This window comes from Trachinotus anak, unplaced genomic scaffold, assembly GCF_046630095.1.
Source record: "Trachinotus anak isolate AG129_WGS33_773 ecotype Australia unplaced genomic scaffold, CSIRO_AGI_Tana_v1 ptg000043l, whole genome shotgun sequence".
Lineage (NCBI taxonomy): Eukaryota > Metazoa > Chordata > Actinopteri > Carangiformes > Carangidae > Trachinotus > Trachinotus anak.
Window position 1 is genome coordinate 60640 of NW_027273894.1, and position 22217 is coordinate 82856.

Below are 22217 nucleotides of genomic sequence, written 5' to 3' on the forward strand. Positions count from 1 at the left end.
CATCGCAGTATAGAACCAACATCTCCATATTAGACCCTATTTTCCACAGTTTTTTCCACAAAAGGGACTAATGTGAAGATGTTGGGTCTATACTGCAATGTTGAGTCTGACCCAATTTCCCTGTATAAAACCAACATTTCAGTAATAGTCCCTTTATTAAAAGGGGTTTTTACATACATGGTGGATTTCTACTGAGATATTGGTCAGACCCAACATTGCATTTCAGCATTAATCATTTTCAACTAAATGGGCCTCATTTTTGAAGTTGTGTATTATACTAAACATGAAGTATAATCGGAATGTTATTCACAAGACTGTGCTTAGCTCTAATTAAAAGAAGTTTTCAGCTGCGTGACACAGAGCGGCTGTATGCATGACCTGTTTGACCATAAAAACATGCTAATACTTGTAAATAGACCACCAAAATGAAAATATTAAACTGGGAAAGGGGCATAATATGACTCCTTTGAACAAATACTTTATTCATAACACAGACAACACATACACCAAGATACATGTACCAAAAACTGTAGCACATAGAAAAAAAAACAATAGTAATCGATGGGCATCGCCTTGCACGAGGCGTTAGGGAGCACTGATATGGGAACGTTGGCAGGGGTCGCAGCGGGGTTGGTCCTGGCAGGGGGTGCAGCAGTTGTCCTGCTCAGGGGAGGTCTCTCGCGGTGACAGCTTCTTTTTGTCCAATCTGTGAGGAGGCAGCTCATCTTCAAAAATGTCATTCCCCATGTCCTCTCCAGACTCTCTTTTCCGGTAGCAGCAGATCGCGATGACACGTGGAGATCACAAACACAAGCGCAGAAACTGAGGCTACTGCTGGAATAACAGCAGAGTTAACTGATGAGGGGAGAGTGAGTGTTAGAACACACTCCTCTGTGCCAAAAATGCTATGCGATGTGCAGATGTAGTCTCCCAGTACGTCTTCTGTGCTTATTGTCAAAGATAGGTCACCTGACATAGGCTTAATGGAGAAGGCCTGGGGTCCATGTGGCTTGGACCATGTGTACCATATGGGCAGGCTGCTGTGTTTGGAATTGCATTTGAGAACAACTTTATTATGCAACCTAACCTCACCCTCCAGGTAACAGTTGGGTTTACTTGGCCTTTCCATCACAGCCAGCCGAATTAAAATGCTGCTGTACCCGGAGAGTTTCTTTACCTTGCACTGGTAGGTGCCTGAGTCTGAAAATTTCAAGTGCCTAATGACTATTGAAGCGTTGCCACTCACAGGATCAAGAGACATGAAATTAACTCAGCCCTTAAATGGTTTAAAGTTGGCGTATATCTGATCTACAGCATGCCAAATGACAGTTTTTTCTTCTCTCTGGACATCTGGAGATTTGAGGCTCCATTCGATATCAATTGGTCCCACATCCTGATCTGAGAGTGTGAAGTGGCAGTTGAGGGTTCCACTGTCCGCCTGCCCTGCATAAACAGTTGACACTTAAGATGAGGTTATGTTCAAGGCAATGGCTAATTCTGAAGTGAAAGACCACAAGGAAGTAACTTAAGTATGACTCCAGCATTCATGAGATTACTGAAGACCACTTTTTCAGTATCTAAAGGCTAAAACACCCAACTTTTACCTTTGAGACCCTTTCAAAGACTATTAAACAAACATGAATTTACTCAAAAACTTAATGATAATGAATATGAGATGATAATGATTAAACATTTACTTTGAACAGTTGAACAGTCACTTTTATTTTATTTCTTCCAATACGCCACATAGCCAAGCCAGAAAATCATGAAAATCACCAAGACGGCTGCTAGAACTAAACCAAACTTGAAGAATAATCTCTATTGTATCCTGTTGATTGCCACACTACAAAAATAAAACATCAATCAGTCATTTTGGCCATTGTTACACAGTGTAGTCATGAACAGGAAGTATAACACTTACCCCACACTCTCCTCTAGTGCAGCACTACAAAAAGAAGACATCAATCAGTCATTATGGCCATTGTTACACGCCGTAGTCATGAAAAAGTATAACACTTACCCCAGTATCTACATCAACAACAGTTGGTTGTGGTTCCTGGACAATGTTTTCTTCACCATGGTTCGGAGGAGGGGCCATATATTCAAGGTGCTAGAGTATAAATTAGATTTCATTTTCAAGTTACATAATCAGTCTAATAAATACAGCACACTTCATCAAAAAATGAATAACTTGAGATGTTGGTCTTACAAGCCCAGAATGAAGATCACAGCGAGGTTGACCTTGTGGTACATGGATGACATGCATTTTCTTTTATCTTCTTTGCGTTCTTAATAAAAGCAAAGAGACAACATTCATACCAGAATTGGCAGTCAAACCACACCATAAAATTGAAACATTTTTTCAAAATCTAGTCTATATCAGCGTTTCCAAATTCCAAATGTTATTCTCTAGTATTAAAGGTGTTTCAATACAAGTACTGAAAAGTAGAAATTATTGTAAAAGATTTCTTAGAAAATCAAAATATACATATAAATTATTATGAATGATACTTGGAGTATACCAGAGTATAAGTTTGTCATCTTTCTGCCTGTTTGGTGGCACAATGTTCCACTGTTTGTCCAAATTTTCCAAATCCTCAGAATCAAGAGTGAACTCACAGTTAAGAGACACACTTCTATCTCTAGCTTCATAATAGTAATTATCGTCAGATGCTATTTTTAGAGAACAAGCTTCTTCTGGGGTAAGAGCGCATAATATCATCATGGCAAAAGTCCATAACCCGGTGAAATATCCTGGGAGACAGCAATGTTGATGCACAAGCATAATGACGTACTTGGATTGGTGGGCTGCAGATTCAGTTGCACTGCCTGGGTTTCACTGTAAAATATAAGGGTTACAGTTAGGGCAGGACTGTATATGGGAACATACATGTTAAACATGGTGCAAGAAAACTGGTCTGTTACAACATATTAGACCTCCTCACACCAGTTTGGCTGAGAGAGAGAGAGTGAGAGGTATCCTCTTAGCCCCAAGACCCCATACATACATCCTCATGAACATCATCAGAGTCACTTTCATGATGAATGAGGGATAAAGAGTTTACTAATTAAAATATCTCAGAAGAAAAGTGTGGTTTAGGAGCTTTTTTGAAGTATTAATGTGTAAAATGAAATCACAGATTTACTGTGTGTGTATGTTTCTTTTAAAATGTTAATAAATGTATCTGTTTGGGTAAAGATGTGTGTGATGTGTGTCCTTAGTCATCCAGGTCATGTTAAAGCAAAGGCTCATCTAAAGTCTGAAGGCAACTGGACTGTTTGAAAATCTTGAGTAAAGTTATGAGTTTTCAGAAAATACAGATTTAGCATCATTAGTCACATATCTGAGTATTAAAAATATTCGAAGGGTCATGAGCTGATGTAAACTCAATGTCTACATAACTATAATTAAAAATATTATTTACATGTTATATGGTGTCGATTAAAAGAATGGGAGATAAAATGCCCTTTCTCTTGTGATGTAAAGAAAATAAAGCCTACAAATATCACAACTTTCAACACATTTTTTTTTTAAAGGTTCCACAAAATCCGGCATTTTAAGCTACAACAATCACAAAAGCCCACAAACATACTAGGGGAGTGGTAATAAATGCACAAAGTATATAAAATATTCCAAAGCATATTCTGTCAATGATGTAATACATTTTTTATTGATTATGTCAAATAAGATCCAATTTCCCTGTATAAAACCAACATTTCAGTAATAGTCCCTTTATTAAAAGGGGTTTGTACATACATGATGGATTTCTACTGAGATATTGGTCAGACCCAACATTGCAGTATAAACCCAACATGTCTTTATTAGGCACTATTTCCCACAGTTTTCTTTCCACAAAAGGGACTAATATGGAGATGTTGAGTTTACACTGCATATCCAACACCGCGGTATAGATCCTACTTGCTGGTAATGTGCCCTATACAAGAGAAATTTGGAGTGTTGGTTGTTAGACCCAACATCCCCACATTTTATTGCTAAAACACCCAACTTTTACCTTTGAGACCCTTTATTTATTAAAAATACTAAGTTGGCTAGAGAACGACTGAGACCTGTTTGGCCAAGTATGGATATATGGAGATACAGTCATGACAACTTTGTAATCATTCTGTGGTCTTAATATACTGTACCTTCTAATATGTCATTGTCTTTCACATTTCTAACACTGCAGGACTGTGAATGCATGAACAGGTAACACTGTGCATGTATGTATTCAAGAATTTGTGTCCTGCAGATTAATGTTTTCAATTCAGTAAAAGACTTTCATGTTGCTTACTTGAATATTCTGTATGCATTCAGGAATTTCAAGTGATGACACAGGTTAAAAGTTGATTATTTCATAGTCCTGTAATTACTGGATTTGGTAGAACCACAATGAAAATATCAGCTTCTTAGCAAACATTGCTACAATAATTTTGTCTATGTTTTCATATATTTTCACAATGTTGAAAACGTTAATTGTGTAGGCTTGGGATTTTGTGTAAAGTAAAACTGCATTTCAGCATTATTCATTTTCAACTAAATGGGCCTCATTTTTGAAGTTGTGAATTTTTACACAAGTATTATAGTGAACATGAAGTATAATCGGAATATTATTCACAAGACTGTGCTTAGCTCTGATTAAAAAAGAAGTTTTCAGCTGAATACATTGTATCAGACTTTTTACGAGTTTTAATCTTTTACTGCAAAAGTGGGTCCTCAGTTATTACTATACAGAGAAAATGGACAGATTCACTTGCGGAACTTTTACCTCCACCTCCGCCAATCAGAGCTCAGAGATTTCCAAATAAAATAAAACTTTATCTGCAAAAGAGACCAAAGTGGGCCACAAATCCACATCTGAACAGCAATTTAGCAAGCAAAAGAGTAAAAGGGTGGTGTAATTGTGTAGCATTACAGCAACATAACAGAAAAAGGAAACAGAAAGTGGGCTACAAACTAGAACTTGACTCTTACCTGGAGAAAAGCTGAAATCTTTAATCTTTACGTTTTCTAAAACACAAAGCAGATGATACTTCGCGGCCAGTTCACATAAATCCACTACATCACTGACACACTGGAGCAGCCAATCAGCGCAGTCGTTAACTTTTCAGCCAATCGGAGCAGACCCATCTCCTGTGCGCATGAAGAGAGCAAAAGTTCAGTATAGAACCAACATCTCCATATTAGACCCTATTTTCCACAGTTTTTTCCAAAAAAGGGACTAATGTGAAGATGTTGGGTCTATACTGCAATGTTGAGTCTGACCCAATTTCCCTGTATAAGACCAACATTTCAGTAATAGTCCCTTTATTAAAAGGGGTTTGTACATACATGATGGATTTCTACTGAGATATTGGTCAGACCCAACATTGCAGTATAAACCCAACATGTCTTTATTAGGCGCTATTTCCCACAGTTTTCTTTCCACAAAAGGGACTAATATGGAGATGTTGAGGTTACACTGCATATCCAATACCGCGGTATAGATCCTACTTGCTAGTAATGTGCCCTATACAAGAGGAATTCGGGATGTTGGTTGTTAGAACCAACATCCCCACATTTTATTGCTAAAACACCCAACTTTTAACTGTGAGACCCTTTATTAAAAATACTAAGTTGGCTAGAGAACGACTGAGACCTGTTTGGCCAAATATGGATGCATGGAGATACAGTCATGACAACTTTGTCTCACACAACAGGAAGTATTTAAGTATGACTCCAGCATTCATGAGATTACTGAAGACCACTTTTTCAGTATCTAAAGGCTAAAATACCCAACTTTTACCTTTGAGACCCTTTCAAAGACTTTATTAAACAAACATGAATTCTTACTCAAAAACTTAATGATAATGAGTATGAGATGATAATGAGTAAACATTTACTTTGAACAGATGAACATCACTTTTATTTTAGTTCTTCCAATACATCATGTAGCCAAGCCAGACCATAATGGTGATCATGAAGAGGGCTGCTAAAACAAAACCAACTCGAAGAATTATCTCCAATGTATCCTGTCCAGTGCAGCACTACAAAAAGAAAACATCAATCAGTCATTTTGGCCATTGTTACACAGTGTAGTCTTGAACAGGAAGTATAACACTTACCCCACATTCTCTTCTAGTGCAGCACTACAAAAAGAAGACATCAATCAGTCACTATGGCCATTGTTACACACCATAGTCATGAAAAAGTATAACACTTACCCCAGTATCCACCACAACAACAGTTGGTTGTGGTTCCTGGACAATGTTTTCTTCATCATGGTTCGGAGGAGGGGCCATATATTCAAGGTGCTAGAGTATAAATTAGATTTCATTTTCAATTTACATAATCAGTCTAATAAATACAGCACACTTCATCAAAAAATGAATAACTTGAGATGTTGGTCTTACAAGCCCAGAATGAAGATCAAAGCAAGGTTGACCTTGTGGTACATGGATGAGAAACTTGTGCATTTTCTTTTATCTTCTTTGCGTTCTTAATAAAAGCAGAGACAACATTCATATTAGAATTGGCAGTCAAACCAGACCATAAAGTTGAGACATTTTTTCAAAATCTAGTCTATATAAGTGTTTCCAAATTCCAAATGTTATTTCCTAGTATTAAAGGTGTTTCAATACAAATATTGAAAAGTAGAAATTATTGTAAAAGATTTCTTAGAAAATCAAAATATACATATAAATTATTATGAATGATACTTGGAGTATACCAGAGTATAAGTTTGTCATCTTCCTGCCTGTTTGGTGGCACAATGTTCCACTGTTTGTCCAAATTTTCCAAATCCGCAGAATCAAGAGTGAACTCACAGTTAAGAGACACACTTCTATCTCTAGCTTCATAATAGTAATTATCGTCAGATGCTATTTTTAGAGAACAAGCTTCTTCTGGGGTAAGAACGCATAATATCATCATGGCAAAAGTCCATAACCCGGTGAAATATCCTGGGAGACAGCAATGTTGATGCACAAGCATAATGACGTACTTGGATTGGTGGGCTGCAGATTCAGGTTGCACTGCCTGGGTTTCACTGTAAAATATAAAGGTTAAAGTTAGGGCAGGACTGTATATGGGAACATACATGTTAAACATGGTGCAAGAAAACTAGTCTGTTACAACATATTAGACCTCCTCACACCAGTTTGGCTGAGAGAGAGAGAGTGAGAGGTATCCTCTTAGCCCCAAGACCCCATACATACATCCTCATGAACATCATCAGAGTCACTTTCATGATGAATGAGGGATAAAGAGTTTACTAATTAAAATATCTCAGAAGAAAAGTGTGGTTTAGGAGCTTTTTTGAAGTATTAATGTGTAAAATGAAATCACAGATTTACTGTGTGTGTATGTTTCTTTTAAAATGTTAATAAATGTATCTGTTTGGGTAAAGATGTGTGTGATGTGTGTCCTTAGTCATCTAGGTCATGTTAAAGCAAAGGCTCATCTAAAGTCTGAAGGCAACTGGACTGTTTGAAAATTGTGAGTAAAGTTATGAGTTTTCAGAAAATGCAGATTTAGCATCATTAGTCACATATCTGAGTATTAAAAATATTTGAAGGGTCATGAGCTGATGTAAACTCAATGTCTACATAACTATAATTAGAAATATTATTTACATGTCATATGGTGTCAATTAAAAGAATGTGAGATTGTAATAAATACACAAAGTATATAAAATATTCCAAAGCATATTCTGTCAATGATGTAATACATTTTTTATTGATTATGTCAAATAAGATCTATTTGACCTATGTTAAATATGTAGAGACAGCTCTACAGTAAGTTGTGTTCATAATTGCCAGAGCTCTATAATATTAAAGTAGTGTGCTACTTAATAGCAGAATACATTGTATCAGACTTTTTACAAGTTTTAATCTTTTACTGCAAAAGTGGGTCCTCAGTTATTACTATACAGAGAAAATGGACAGATTCACTTGCGGAACTTTTACCTCCACCTCCGCCAATCGGAGCTCAGAGATTTCCAAATAAAATAAAACTTAATCTACTAAAGAGACCAAAGTGGGCCACAAATCCACATCTGAACAGCATTTTAACAAGCAAAACAGTAAAAGGGTGGTGTAATTGTGCAGCATTACAGCAACATAACAGAAAAAGGAAACAAAGTGGGCTACAAACCAGAACTTGACTCTTACCTGGAGAAAAGCTGAAATCTTTAATTTTTTCGTTTTTTAAAACACAAAGCAGATGATATTTCGAGGCCAGTTCACATAAATCCACTACGTCACTGACACACTGGAGCAGCCAATCAGCGCAGTCGTTAACTTTTCAGCCAATCGGAGCAGACCCATCTCCTCCGTACACGAAGGGCATGAAGAGAGCATAAGTTCAGGAGGAATCATGGACGCAGGTGTTGCAGCAACCAGCAATCAGGTAAAATCCAAAAATACTGACATGTTGGATATCTGTGGAGTCTGGGCAATGAAGGACTGCTTGTTGTTTTTGTATGGCACATATCATAGGGTATGATGGAAACAGGTCACAGATTATCTCTGTAATTAGTTCACCAATATCTACTATTAGGCTTTTATGAGCAGTATTTTTGTGTCCATGTACAGGAACCTGATGAGGAGCCTCAGACAGCAGGACCACAGCAGCAGGACTCTTCTGACTGCAGCCCTCCAAGCAAGCAGTCTGTGAGGAGTAAGCACAAGTGTCCAATATGTGGGGAACTGTATGCCGATATAGTCCAACATCTGAGAAGCACAGAAAAGGTGGTCAACAAAACAGAGTTGAGTCTTCTGAGCAAGTTTTCTCATCGACAGTAAGTGTCCTGTTTTCTCTTAAGGATGCTCTTAAAGAGGCTTCTTATGGTGCTTTTTCACTATCAATGAAATAGGGTCCAAAATAATATTGTTAATCAGTGTTGTATAGTGAGTTGTTGCTTTTAAAAAATCATTGTAATAAAAGTACTTTTTTCAGATCCAATACTGCAGTATAGATCCTACTTGCTGGTAATATGCCCTTTACAAGAGAAATTCGGGATGTTGGTTGTTAGACCCTACATCCATACATTTTATTGCTATAACACCCAACTTTTACCTTTGAGACCCTTTATTTATTAAAAATATTAAGTTGGCTAGAGAACGACTGAGACCTCTTTGGCCAAATATGGATGTATGGAGATACAGTCATGACAGCTTTGTCTCACACAACAGGAAGTAACTTAAGTATGACTCCAGCGTTCATGAAATTACTGAAGACCACTTTTTCAGTATCTAAAGGCTAAAGTACCCAACTTTTACCTTTGAGACCCTTTCAAAGACTTTAAAACAAACATGAATTCTTACTGAAAAACTTAATGATAATGAGTATGAGATGATAATGAGTAAACATTTACTTTGAACAGATGAACATCACTTTTATTTTAGTTCTTCCAAAACATCATGTAGCCAAGCCAGACCATAATGGTGATCATGAAGAGGGCTGCTAAAACAAAACCAACTTGAAGAATAATCTCAAATGTATCCTGTCCAGTGCAGCACTACAAAAAGAAAACATCAATCAGTCATTTTGGCCATTGTTACACAAAAAAAGTACTTTTTTCAGTAACAAGTAATGTAATGCAAATGTAAATATTGGTCTGTGATGTATAAGGCTACAACTGATTTTAAAAATTAGATGCGAGGCAGGTCATGAATAGTCTGTATTAGCAAATCTCATATATTTTTAACATTTTTAAGTGTTAAGTGGTTACACATGTTACAAAGAAATGTCTGCATATTTTCTTAGTACTTTGTTTCATTTCACTTCCACACTTCAAAGACTCGAATCAAAGACTCTTCTTGCTTCTACAGTTTTAATGTAAATCTGGACTGCCCAGTGCGTTCCTGCCAGTCTAAATATATTAACCGACTCGACAAGCATCTGCAAAGGATCCACAGCCTGAAGGTAGTCCCTCTGTGTGATATATGTGTGTTGTTGAGTCAGGTCTAGATCTTAAGCCCAGCAACTTTGGTCCTTGTAGTGCTTCTTGTTCTTCCTTGCTGTGTGGTGGGTCTGTGTTCTTCATTTGATCCTTGTGTGGTTGATATAGGTTCAGAAATGCTGTATTTATTTAGTGCTACACATCCCACAGAAACAATATTGCTGGTTAAATAAATGCATGATGCTAAAGGTAATGAAATATTAATAATGCAACTTTTTCAGACGTAATGAAATGATTTACTAAATGTACATTCTGCTTTTTTTTGTAGAAGCCAATGGTTACACTTTACATTCAAAAAGCTAAAGACAGATACATTGCGAGAGAACTGGCCCTCCTACGTGCATCAAAACCCACACCACCAATGGTGTCACATCTTGATGAGGTGGATGATAAAGCGATTGAAGAGGGTGTCAGGAGGGTGATAGAGGCCAGATCACAAGCTGCTTCCCATGCTGCAGCTTCTGCCATTGTGCCTCCTCTTTCGGTCCCCATGTTTAGTACTCCCCTTGCCAGCCAGGCTTCTTGTGACCCAGACACACCAGCTATGCAGGATCCTTCTCCCTCAACCAGCCAGGCTTCTTGTGACCCAGACACACCAGCTATGCAGGATCCTTCTCCCTCAACCAGCCAGTCTTCCTGCTTCACATCAGTGTTATCCCCGATTAAGCTTACCCCAGCCGGAACAGCTTACCAACAGGCCAAGCGAGGAAGAAGGCGTTCTGTCCTGAGGAACCCTGATCCTGGGTGCAGGAACTGCCAGTTTCTCTCTGCTGAACTAAAGGTTGTGAAGGACCTGCTCCAGATTGAAATTGAGAGAAACGATGAGCTCAAGCAGCTTCATTGTTCAACAGTGCGTGCAACTGTGAGTGTTGAGTTATTCCTGTGGTGTACTTCTTAAATGTGACCAATTTTTTCTCTTTACTCTTGATTACAAAAAATCTTCATGTGCTTTTTTCAGGCAGCAAAACATCGCAGACGTGCACCATTTTCCCCCAGCAAAGCCCCTCGCTATGGTGAAGATACCCTCATATCATAGTCACTGTACTAGTATTGAACTTGAAAGATAGGAGATGTTGTTTTAATGTGCAGATTGTAAAGACATCTGAGGTCAATGATTTAAGAAAGAAGACCATGCAAAAATATTTGATTTGCTTTATATTCTTTCCTCTTCAGTAAGATTGGTCGAGGAATTTAGGGGTCACACAGAAGGTGCCAACCCCAGTAGGAAAACTTCTGAAAATGCCAAGCAGCGAGCCAAACATGTTCTCGATTTTCTACAATACATGGCAGACTCAGCAATCCCAAATGTTAACCTTCTTTTCCTGTGTAACCATGCTAGAATCCGTGGGTAAGTACTACACTTAACTCAGCAATTTCTTGAACTCCAGTGGACTTTTTGACAAATTTCAATCAGGCTTCCAACCTCACCACAGTACAGAAACAGCTCTTATTAGAGTGTTAAATGACATAAGGTTGAACACTGAGTCAGGCAAGGTGTCAGTTCTGGTCCTGTTGGATCTCAGTGCTGCATTTGACACTGTGGATCACAGTATACTGTTGAACAGGTTGGAAACTTGGGCAGGACTCAGCGGAACAGTCCCAGAATGGTTCAGGTCCTACCTGGAGGAGCAGAGTTATTTTGGGACCACTGGAAGTTATGAATCTGATCGAATGGCTATGACATGTGGAGTTCCTCAGGGTTCAGTTCTTGGACCCCTTCTGTTCAGTCTATATATGCTGTCTTTGTGTCAATTCTGCAGAACTCTAATGTTGACTACCACAGTTATGCAGATGACACACAGATATATCTAGCACTGTTCCCAGGTGACTACAGTCCAATACAGTCATTGTGTCACTGTTTACAGCAAGTAACAGATTGGATCAACCAAAATTTCCTTCAATTAAATCAGGAAATGTGAACATTTTTAAATCCAGGTTAAAAAACAATTCCTTTCAATGCCTTGCCTTACACTGTAAGAAGCATCAGTGTATTGTAGGGTAGAGGACATGACTTTATTTGTATTTTTGTCTTTCAAGTTTTGTTGCAGTCCTTCAAGAAAAAGGGTTCAAACCAACAACCCAGAGAAGCTATTTGATGGATGCTGTGGCCTTTATGAAATACATTTCAAACATGTCACCACCAGCTGTCAGACTGGGAACAAAAAAAATCAACTCCATCTTGGTAGAGCTGAGGGCGCGGATCAGAGATATTGGCCGGGAAGTGGTCGGGCACCAGCTCAGTGTGAGGCGAAGTAAATCTGGTAAGTTTAACATTCAAAACTCCACCTCCAAACATTAACATCATATCAGTAAAAGCAGAGAACATGCATATAATAAATGCTATTTGAAATTTCAGAGAGACTGGTCAGGGCACAGAAGCATGCATGCTTTATAGATGAGGCTCCGAAGAAGATCACTGCAGTACTGGGTATGGATCGTTGCTCAGCATAAGTTTCAGATTTGTAAAAATAAGGTTTATTTAATGTTACAGGGCTTCTCCAGACTCAAACTTTGGGTTAAGATACTGTTCTGCAGATTTTACATTACATCTACAAACTGGGTTTTTATATATGGGCTGGTCTGGTGGATTGGATGTCCAATTTCCATAGTATAATATTGTGCTTTGCTGCTTTTGTGTGGCCAATGTGTGGTCCTTAGGTAAAGAACATCATGATTGCAAGCTAATGCATACAATGTCCGTCCTCTGCTTTTACAGTTGACCTTGAGAAGCATCCAGAGGATCGAGCACATCTGAAAGAGTTTTTTGGACTGTTGGGTGGATATATTATTGCAACAACTGGCCACCGAAAGGGTGTTGTGATCAACATGACCACAAAGGAGGTCAAGGCAGCAGAAAAGACTAAGCAGGGTGCCCGCATCATCCGTGTAAGTGCAAACATTATTCAGTCAATCAATCAATCTTTATTTATATAGCGCCAAATCACAACAAAGTCATCTCAAGGCACTTTACACATAGAGCAGGTCTAAACCGTACTCTTCAGTATCTTCTATTGCAAAAACTGAAAGGACACAAGAGTATCTCTAAAAGTAGAATGGGAGGCAGAGCCTTCAGTTATCAGGTTCCTCTCCTGTGGAACCATCTACCAGTTTGGGTACAAGGGGTAGACGCCCTCTCTACATTTAAGAGTAGCTTCAAACTTTCCTTTGTGATAAAGCTTATAGTTAGGGCTCCAGCTCCAGTTTATGCTGCTATAGGCTTAGACTGCTGGGGGACTCCCATGATGCACTGAGCTCCTCTCTCCTCCTCCCTCTTTCTCTCTATCCATCCATCTATATCCATTAACATTCATGTACTATTAATTCAATTCAATTCAATTCAATTTTATTTGTATAGCGCCAAATCATAATATACATTATCTCAAGGAACTTTACAGGGTAAGGTCAAGACCTTACTTTGTTACAGAAAAAAAAAACCCAACAGTTTCCACAACGAGCAAGCGCTTGGCAACAGGGGGTAAAGGAAAAACTCCCTTTTAACAGGAAGAAACCTCCAACAGAACCGGGCTCAGGGTGGGCGGCCGTCTGCCTCGACCGGTTGGGTTTAGGAGAAGATAGAAAGAGGGGGAGGGGGAGGAGAGGGGAGAGAAGAGAGAGAGAGAGAGAGACCAGGAACAGCTGTGTCGGTAATGGTGTTATCAATAATAATGACAGGTAACAGTGGTTAATAGTAAAGATGAGTAGTGGTGGATCTGGATCCTGCTGCTCCCGAGGCAGAGATACCTGCAGAATGAGGAAAGAGAGAGGGAGAGAGAGGAGAAGCACAAACTACGGGAGAGAACAAATACAAAGTTAATGGCATGAAGTCATTGAGAGAGAGAGGGGGAGAGAGACAGAAATAGAGAGAGAGCGCCCAGTGAATCATGGGAATCCCCTAGCAGTCTAGCTCTATAGCAGCATAGCTAAGGGATGGGTCAGGACATACCCGAGCCAGCCCTAACTATAAGCTTTACTAAACAAGACAGTTTTAAGCCTGATCTTAAAGGTAGAGAGGGTGTCTGCCTCCCGAACCCACACTGGGAGCTGGAGAACATCACAGGAGAGGAGCCTGATAGCTGAAGGCTCTGCCCCCCATTCTACTCTTACAAACTCTGGGAACCACAAGTTGACCTGCATTTAGAGAGCGAATTGTCCTATTGGGAAAATAGGGAACTATAAGCTCTCCAAGGTACGATGGTGCCTGACCATTAATGGCTTTGTAGGTGAGGTGGAGGATTTTAAATTCGATTCTGGATTTTACAGGGAGCCAATGCAGAGAGGCTAACACAGGAGAGATGTGATCCCGTTTCCTAGTTCCTGTCAGTACTCATGCTGCCGCATTCTGGATCAATTGGAGGCTTTTTACTGAATTTTTGGGACATCCTGACAATAAAGAGTTACAGTAGTCCAGTCTTTAGGTAACAAAGGCATGAACTAGTTTTTCAGCATCCTTTAGACATAGAATGGGTCTGATTTTAGCAATATTGCGCAGGTGGAAGAAGGCTATCCTAGAGACTTGCTTTATATGTGAAGTAAAGGACAAGTCCTGGTCAAAAATGACACCAAGGTTTCTGACTGTAGCACTGGAGGCCAAGGTGATGTCATCCAGAGTCAGTATATTATCACATAGTGTATCTCTGAGGTGTTTTGGGCCAATTACAATAACTTCAGTTTTGTCTGAATTTAAGAGTAAGAAATTACTGGTCATCCAGATTTTTATGTCCTTAAGACAGACCTGAAGCTTGGCTACCTGGTTAGTCTCACCTGGCTTCATGGATAAGTACAGCTGGGTGTCATCTGCGTAACAATGGAAATTAATCTGGCGCCTCCTAATAATGTTTCCCAGAGGGAACATATATAGACTGAAGAGCATTGGTCCTAGCACAGAACCTTGTGGAACTCCATGACTGACTTCTGTGATGATAGAGGAGTCATTATTAACATGAACAAACTGGAGTCTATCTGACAGATATGACTTAAACCAGCTTAGTGTGGTTCCTTTGATGCCGACCATATGTTCTAGTCTCTGTAATAAAATCTTATGATCGATCGTGTCAAATGCAGCACTAAGATCTAGTAGGACAAGTACAGAGACAAGTCCATTGTCTGAAGCTTTGAGGAGATCATTGGTAACCTTAACCAGAGCTGTTTCTGTGCTATGATGGACTCTAAAACCTGACTGAAAATCTTCAAACAAACCATTCCTGTGCAAATAATCACATAACTGGTTTGCAACAACCTTCTCAAGGATTTTGGAAATAAAGGGGAGGTTGGATATAGGTCTATAATTGGCTAAAACATCAGGATCAAGAGTAGGCTTTTTAAGTAGAGGTTTAATTACTGCAACTTTAAAAGCCTGCGGTACATAACCTGTTGATAAAGATAAGTTAATCAGACTTAATGTAGAGGTGTCGATTAAAGGAAAAACTTCTTTGAACAACCTTGTTGGAACGGGGTCAAGAAGACAAGTCGATGGTTTAGATGACGAAACTGTTGAAGTGAGCTCAGGGAGATGTACAGGAGAGAAACAGTCAAAATATAAGCCAGTTACAGTCGACTCTGAGGCTGCTGAACTGGACAGTACATCTGAGCCAGCTGTGGGGAGGAGATTTTTTCTCTAACAGAGACAATTTTATCTGTAAAGAAGCTCATAAAGTCATTACAACTGAGGGCTAAAGGTATAGATGGGTCAACAGAGCTATGGCTGTCTGTCAGCCTGGCTACAGTGCTGAACAGAAACCTGGGATTGTTCTTGTTTTCCTCTATCAATGATGAATAATAGGATGTTCTGGCTTTACGGAGGCTTTTTTTATACGCCAATAGGCTGTCTTTCCAAGCCTTTAGAGATTCATCCAGGTTAGTAGAACGCCACCTTCTTTCTAGTTTCCTTGAATTTTGCTTTAAAGCTTGTGTTTCTAAGTTGTACCATGGAGCTAGCCTTCTCTGACTCACTATTAATGCATTTGATAACCTAAACTCCTTCCCAGGAGTTGTCTGTGCTTTCTCATTTGACAGGTAATCTGGGGCTGTAGACGTCGGTGTATAGATTCCTGTCCTGAACCTTCTAACTTCAATGTTGTTTTTCAATGTGCTTCTCTCTCCTCTCTTTCCTCTCTCTCCTCTCTACCAACCGGTTGAGGCAGATGTTCTCCCACTATGAGCCGGGTTCTGGTTCTTAGCTTTCTTACCTTTAAAAGGGAGTTTTTTTCTTGCCACTGTCGCCAAGTGCTGCTCATGTGGGAATGTTGGGTCTCTTTAAATGAAACCTGAAGAGTCTAGACCTGCTCTATGTGTAAAGTGCCTTGAGATGACTTTGTTGTGATTTGGCACTATACAAATAAAGATTGATTGAGTTGGTCAGAATGAAAAGTCGTCTTTTCTGAATTATTAGGTTGGACAGCACAAGACTCAAAGGTACTTTGGTGAAGCAGCTGTACCCCTCAATCCAAGCGAATATTCCTGGTTGCGGCGTTACAACCGGCTTCGATGCAGAATTGAAGGAGGTGAAAAGGCTTCTACCTTCTTTCACACGACCAGTGGAGGCGTCCTGCTGAAGCTGTCTGAATATTTCAAGGAGGCCTGGGAGGGGATGGGCTTGGGGACAGCCCCAACTTTCAACATGCTGCGCTCCTCTGTTGCCACTTATGTAAGATAACTTCTCATGTTTTTTTATTGAAAACAATTAAGTGTCATGAAAAGTTAATTAATTTTGCACTTGTATGTATTTCTTTTTTAAATTCATTCCTCCAGGCCAAGCGGCAGTTGGGCCATAAAACCTACCAGAAAGTGGCCACTTTCATGTGTCATGATGCAAATACAGCAAAAAGATTTTATCAAGGTTTTTTCAGGAATATAAATCAATTCCAAACCTATTTTTTATTGTAGTATGCATCAACTTTTATTCATTTCATCCATTTCTTTGCACAGCGGAGGACCCAGCAGAGGTCACACTCCAAAGCAGAGGATTGTCAATGATGGCAATTTCTACATATGCAGCAAAGAAAAGGAAATGCAGAGAGAAACACAAGAAAGACAACACCATGACCACTGCTTCCTCAGAGGATGAAAGGGAGGACAAAGAAGCTGCACAAATTGAAGACAATCAAGGGTTTGAAGAGGAGGTGCAGGAACCATTGGGTCAAGAGAAGCCTGTGAGAAAAAGGCTGAAGCTGCACCAGGTGAACAGCAACAAGACTCTTGTGCCGTCAGATCAGCAGGTGAGACATGTGAGTAGCTGCAGTGTTTCCACACGCAAATTAAAATACGTCATTCTAAAATTAGCTTAATATACTTTATTTTTCCAAAAAAAAAGATGGTGAGCTCATCTGATGAGGATGATGCTGAAACAGAACATGATCCTGAAGAGGACAAGGAACATGTGCCAAAAAGACCTTACCAGCTGCGTGAGAAAGGGGTATCTGTGACTTTGAACCAACAAACGGTGAGTTTTGACAGTTTTCAGTACTTCCACATATTACAAAGCTTTTAATATTATTTTGACCTTTTTTAAAAAACAAACGGTGATCTCTGTTAAACAGGATGGGACTTATAAAAAGGAGATTGAGTACACTTTCCAGAAAAGAGAGGTGAGAGTAATAATTAGATTCAGTGCTTCCCCACATTCTACTAGCTTTCAATTCAAAATCATTGAAATGAATCTTATGTTACCTAAAAACAGTGGTTGAGTTCGTCTGAAGGTGATGGCTCTGCTGATGAATGGAAACCCACACAGCAGGAATCGGAGGATGATTCTGAAGAAGAGGAGGAACAGGTCATACGAAGGGTTCACAAGGTGGCCAAAAGAAAGAGATCTGAGAGCCCTGTCCTGCAAAGAGAGGTGAGTCATTATCAGTGTAAATGCTTTTGAAGATACTAAAAGCTTTCAGTCCAAATGAACAAACTATCTTTGTCTTTCATAAAACATCAAATAGGCAATAATCAAATCACAAAAAGCTAAAGTTTCCCCACATTAGCAAAATAAAAACTTGAATCTTGGCTTTTAAAACCCACACTTGTCCATTTTTTTTGTTCTTTAATTCATATTGTTAAATTAACAGGATACACAAGCATTGATGAGCCAATCTCCAGACCTAAATCTGAATGCAGCCATGGTTCCACTGAGTGCTGTCATTCTCAAGACACCTGTAGTAAGTATAATGTCAACATGTAAACATGTAAAAACTGTTACTCATGTATAGTCAGTAAACAGACTTGTTTAGAAATCAGGTCCATTCTTTACAATAAAGGGACTCTTACATAGATGTTGGATCTTTGCCATTGTGTGTAGGTGATAAAATGGGTTTCTGTAGGGCCAACAAATCTAAATGATAACTTTTGACTGTGAAGTAGATCTGCTCAATTTGTGTTAATAATTAGTGGCTTTCTAAAGTGTTTACAACATGCTTTGATCTTTTCCTACAGAAAGACAAGGTGCCAGTCAAAGTCCTTCCTGGTGTAAGAGCACTGCACTCTAAAACACACTTGAACATCCGAGCTAAATGAGCTACATGACCTACAATATATTTTCACATCTTATTTCTTTTTCTTTTTTAGATGCAGCAGACTTTTGTAAGCCCAAACACAGCAAAGATTTTGAAAACTCACTCAACAAAAACTGTGTGTGACCGAGTCAATATGATGAAATGGAAAATTTTCCACCAGTCATCTCTCTTTGAAGTCACCATGCCAATATCTGGTAATTATGGGAAAATATGACAAAGTGGAGTAATAGAGCCTGGACAAGAAAAGTTACATGTATTTATTTATGTATTTATTATACACTTTTAAGGTGACAACATTAAACACCAGGCTGGATCCACAGTTGGGCAGATGATTCCCTCAGGTAAATACATAGTACAGTGCAAAGGATGAATACTGATACAGTTTTCAATAGTAACCAGTCACTATTTACTTAACATAAAGGATCCATGGTGGAAACAGTGTGCAAGGACTGGCTGTTGGAGAATGAAGTCTCAGTGGGAGACACAGCATTGCACAAGAGCCTGCCTGAAGAAAGGGGGGGAGAATATGAAGGACAAGAAAAAGAAGGTGAAGTGGATGAGGGCTCTTTGGAGAAGTCAAAGACTGAAGGTGAAGACAGAAATAAGAAAGAAGGTAAGATAAATAAAGGACAAAAGACAGAGAAAGAGACACAGGAAGAGACTTTGGAGAAGATGGACAGTGATGGTGAAGGACAAAAGACAGAGGAAAAGATACAGGAAGAGACTTTGGAGAAGATGGACAGTGATGGTGAAGGACAAAAGACAGAGGAAAAGATACAGGAAGAGACTTTGGAGAAGATGGACAGCAACAAGACTCTTGTGCCGTCAGATCAGCAGGTGAGACATGTGAGTAGCTGCAGTGTTTCCACACGCAAATTAAAATACGTCATTCTAAAATTAGCTTAATATACTTTATTTTTCCAAAAAAAAAGATGGTGAGCTCATCTGATGAGGATGATGCTGAAACAGAACATGATCCTGAAGAGGACAAGGAACATGTGCCAAAAAGACCTTACCAGCTGCGTGAGAAAGGGGTATCTGTGACTTTGAACCAACAAACGGTGAGTTTTGACAGTTTTCAGTACTTCCACATATTACAAAGCTTTTAATATTATTTTGACATTTTTTAAAAAACAAACGGTGATCTCTGTTAAACAGGATGGGACTTATAAAAAGGAGGTTGAGTACACTTTCCAGAAAAGAGAGGTGAGAGTAATAATTAGATTCAGTGCTTCCCCACATTCTACTAGCTTTCAATTCAAAATCATTGAAATGAATCTTATGTTACCTAAAAACAGTGGTTGAGTTCGTCTGAAGGTGATGGCTCTGCTGATGAATGGAAACCCACACAGCAGGAATCGGAGGATGATTCTGAAGAAGAGGAGAAACAGGTCATACAAAGGGTTCACAAGGTGGCCAAAAGAAAGAGGTCTGAGAGCCCTGTCCTGCAAAGAGAGGTGAGTCATTATCAGTGTAAATGCTTTTGAAGATACTAAAAGCTTTCAGTCCAAATGAACAAACTATCTTTGTCTTTCATAAAACATCAAATAGGCAATAATCAAATCACAAAAAGCTAAAGTTTCACCACATTAGCAAAATAAAAACTTGAATCTTGGCTTTTAAAACCCACACTTGTCCATTTTTTTTGTTCTTTAATTCATATTGTTAAATTAACAGGATACACAAGCATTGATGAGCCAATCTCCAGACCTAAATCTGAATGCAGCCATGGTTCCACTGAGTGCTGTCATTCTCAAGACACCTGTAGTAAGTATAATGTCAACATGTACCACCATATACCACATATAACACAAACAAGAAAAACTGTTACTCATGTATAGTCAGTAAACAGACTTGTTCAGAAATCAGGTCCATTCTTTACAATAAAGGGACTCTTACATAGGTGTTGGATCTTTGCCATTGTGTGTAGGTGATAAAATGGGTTTCTGTAGGGCCAACAAATCTAAATGATAACGTTTGACTGTGAAGTAGATCTGCTCAATTTGTGATAATAATTAGTGGCTTTCTAAAGTGTTTACAACATGCTTTGATCTTTTCCTACAGAAAGACAAGGTGCCAGTCAAAGTCCTTCCTGGTGTAAGAGCACTGCACTCTAAAACACACTTGAACATCCGAGCTAAATGAGCTACATGACCTACAATATATTTTCACATCTTATTTCTTTTTCTTTTTTAGATGCAGCAGACTTTTGTAAGCCCAAACACAGCAAAGATTTTGAAAACTCACTCAACAAAAACTGTGTGTGACCGAGTCAATATGATGAAATGGAAAATTTTCCACCAGTCACCTCTCTTTGAAGTCACCATGCCAATATCTGGTAATTATGGGAAAATATGACAAAGTGGAGTAATAGAGCCTGGACAAGAAAAGTTGCATGTATTTATTTATGTATTTATTATACACTTTTAAGGTGACAACATTAAACACCAGGCTGGATCCACAGTTGGGCAGATGATTCCCTCAGGTAAATACATAGTACAGTGCAAAGGATGAATACTGATACAGTTTTCAATAGTAACCAATCACTATTTACTTAACTTAAGGATCCATGGTGGAAACAGTGTGCAAGGACTGGCTGTTGGAGAATGAAGTCTCAGTGGGAGACACAGCTTTGCACAAGAGCCTGCCTGAAGAAAGGGGGGGAGAATATGAAGGACAAGAAAAAGAAGGTGAAGTGGATGAGGGCTCTTTGGAGAAGTCAAAGACTGAAGGTGAAGACAGAAATAAGAAAGAAGATAAGATAAATAAAGGACAAAAGACAGAGAAAGAGACACAGGAAGAGACTTTGGAGAAGATGGACAGTGATGGTGAAGAAGGACAAAAGACAGAGGAAAAGATACAGGAAAAGTCTTTGGAGAAGATGGACAGTGAAGAGACTTTGGAGAAAATGCACAGTGATGGTGAAGAAGGACAAAAGACAGAGGAAAAGATACAGGAAAAGGGAAGGGAAGAGACTTTGGAGAAGATGGACAGTGAAGAGACTTTGGAGAAAATGGACAGTGATGGTGAAGAAGGACAAAAGAAAGAGGAAAAGATACAGGTAGAGACTTTGGAGAAGATGGACAGTGAAGATGAAGAAGGAAAGAAGAGAGAAACAAATATTCAAGAGAAGTCTTTGGAGAAGATGGAGGGTAAGAGTGAAAAAGGAAAGAAAAGAGAAACAAAGATTCAAGAGAAGTCTTTGGAGAAGATGGAGAGTAAGAGTGAAAAAGGAAAGAAGAGAGAAACAAAGATTCAAGAGGAGCCTGTGGTGATTACGAGGAGTAGGGTTAAAGAAGTGCAAAGGAGAAAGATAAAAGAGAAGTCTTTGGAGAAGATGGAGGGTAAGAGTGAAAAAGGAAAGAAGAGAGAAACAAAGATTCAAGAGAAGTCTTTGGAGAAGATGGAGGGTAAGAGTGAAAAAGGAAAGAAAAGAGAAACAAAGATTCAAGAGAAGTCTTTGGAGAAGATGGAGAGTAAGAGTGAAAAAGGAAAGAAGAGAGAAACAAAGATTCAAGAGGAGCCTGTGGTGATTACGAGGAGTAGGGTTAAAGAAGTGCAAAGGAGAAAGATAAAAGAGAAGTCTTTGGAGAAGATGGAGGGTAAGAGTGAAAAAGGAAAAAAGAGAGAAACAAAGATTCAAGAGGAGCCTGTGGTGAGGAGTAGGGTTAAAGAAGTGCAAAAGAGAAAGATAAAAGAGAAGTCTTTGGAGAAGATGGAGGGTAAGAGTGAAAAAGGAAAGAAGAGAGAAACAAAGATTTAAGAAGAGCCTATGGTG

At 39.0% G+C, this 22217-nt stretch overlaps 1 protein-coding gene and 1 long non-coding RNA gene across 6 annotated transcripts; one reads left to right on the forward strand and one right to left on the reverse strand.

The window, feature by feature from the left end:
* Window positions 1-1267: 1267 nt before the first annotated feature.
* Window positions 1268-8287, reverse strand: LOC139615220 (uncharacterized). Of its 5 annotated transcripts, XR_011687309.1 has the most exons (7): window positions 8149-8287; window positions 6981-7025; window positions 6391-6475; window positions 6202-6291; window positions 6103-6126; window positions 2796-6024; window positions 1268-2288 (listed from the first exon to the last, which is right to left on the reverse strand). It is a non-coding gene; the product is annotated as an uncharacterized lncRNA (long non-coding RNA). The 5 variants fall into 5 exon arrangements; XR_011687307.1 differs by having other exon boundaries at window positions 2796-6291; XR_011687308.1 differs by having other exon boundaries at window positions 6103-6475.
* Window positions 8288-9486: 1199 nt separating this feature from the next.
* Window positions 9487-20584, forward strand: LOC139615214 (uncharacterized protein DDB_G0284459-like). The gene is made up of 19 exons (XM_071473007.1): window positions 9487-11289; window positions 11979-12202; window positions 12298-12369; window positions 12658-12827; window positions 16330-16584; window positions 16689-16776; window positions 16866-17155; window positions 17251-17379; window positions 17477-17524; window positions 17617-17775; window positions 17996-18085; window positions 18360-18392; window positions 18492-18633; window positions 18727-18780; window positions 18861-19276; window positions 19372-19500; window positions 19598-19645; window positions 19738-19896; window positions 20504-20584. Exons 1-19 carry the CDS (start codon window positions 11225-11227, stop codon window positions 20582-20584), a joined length of 2652 nt encoding a protein of 883 aa, XP_071329108.1. The 5' UTR covers window positions 9487-11224.
* The last annotated feature ends 1633 nt before the right edge of the window (window positions 20585-22217 follow it).

Coding starts and splice junctions, on each gene's coding strand:
- LOC139615214 (XM_071473007.1), top strand. CDS start 11,225: ATGGCAGACTCAGCAATCCCAAATGTTAACCTTCTTTTCCTGTGTAAC. Junction 18,634..18,726: donor AGTCACCATGCCAATATCTG/GTAATTATGGGA, acceptor TACACTTTTAAG/GTGACAACATTAAACACCAG. Junction 19,501..19,597: donor TGACTTTGAACCAACAAACG/GTGAGTTTTGAC, acceptor TCTGTTAAACAG/GATGGGACTTATAAAAAGGA.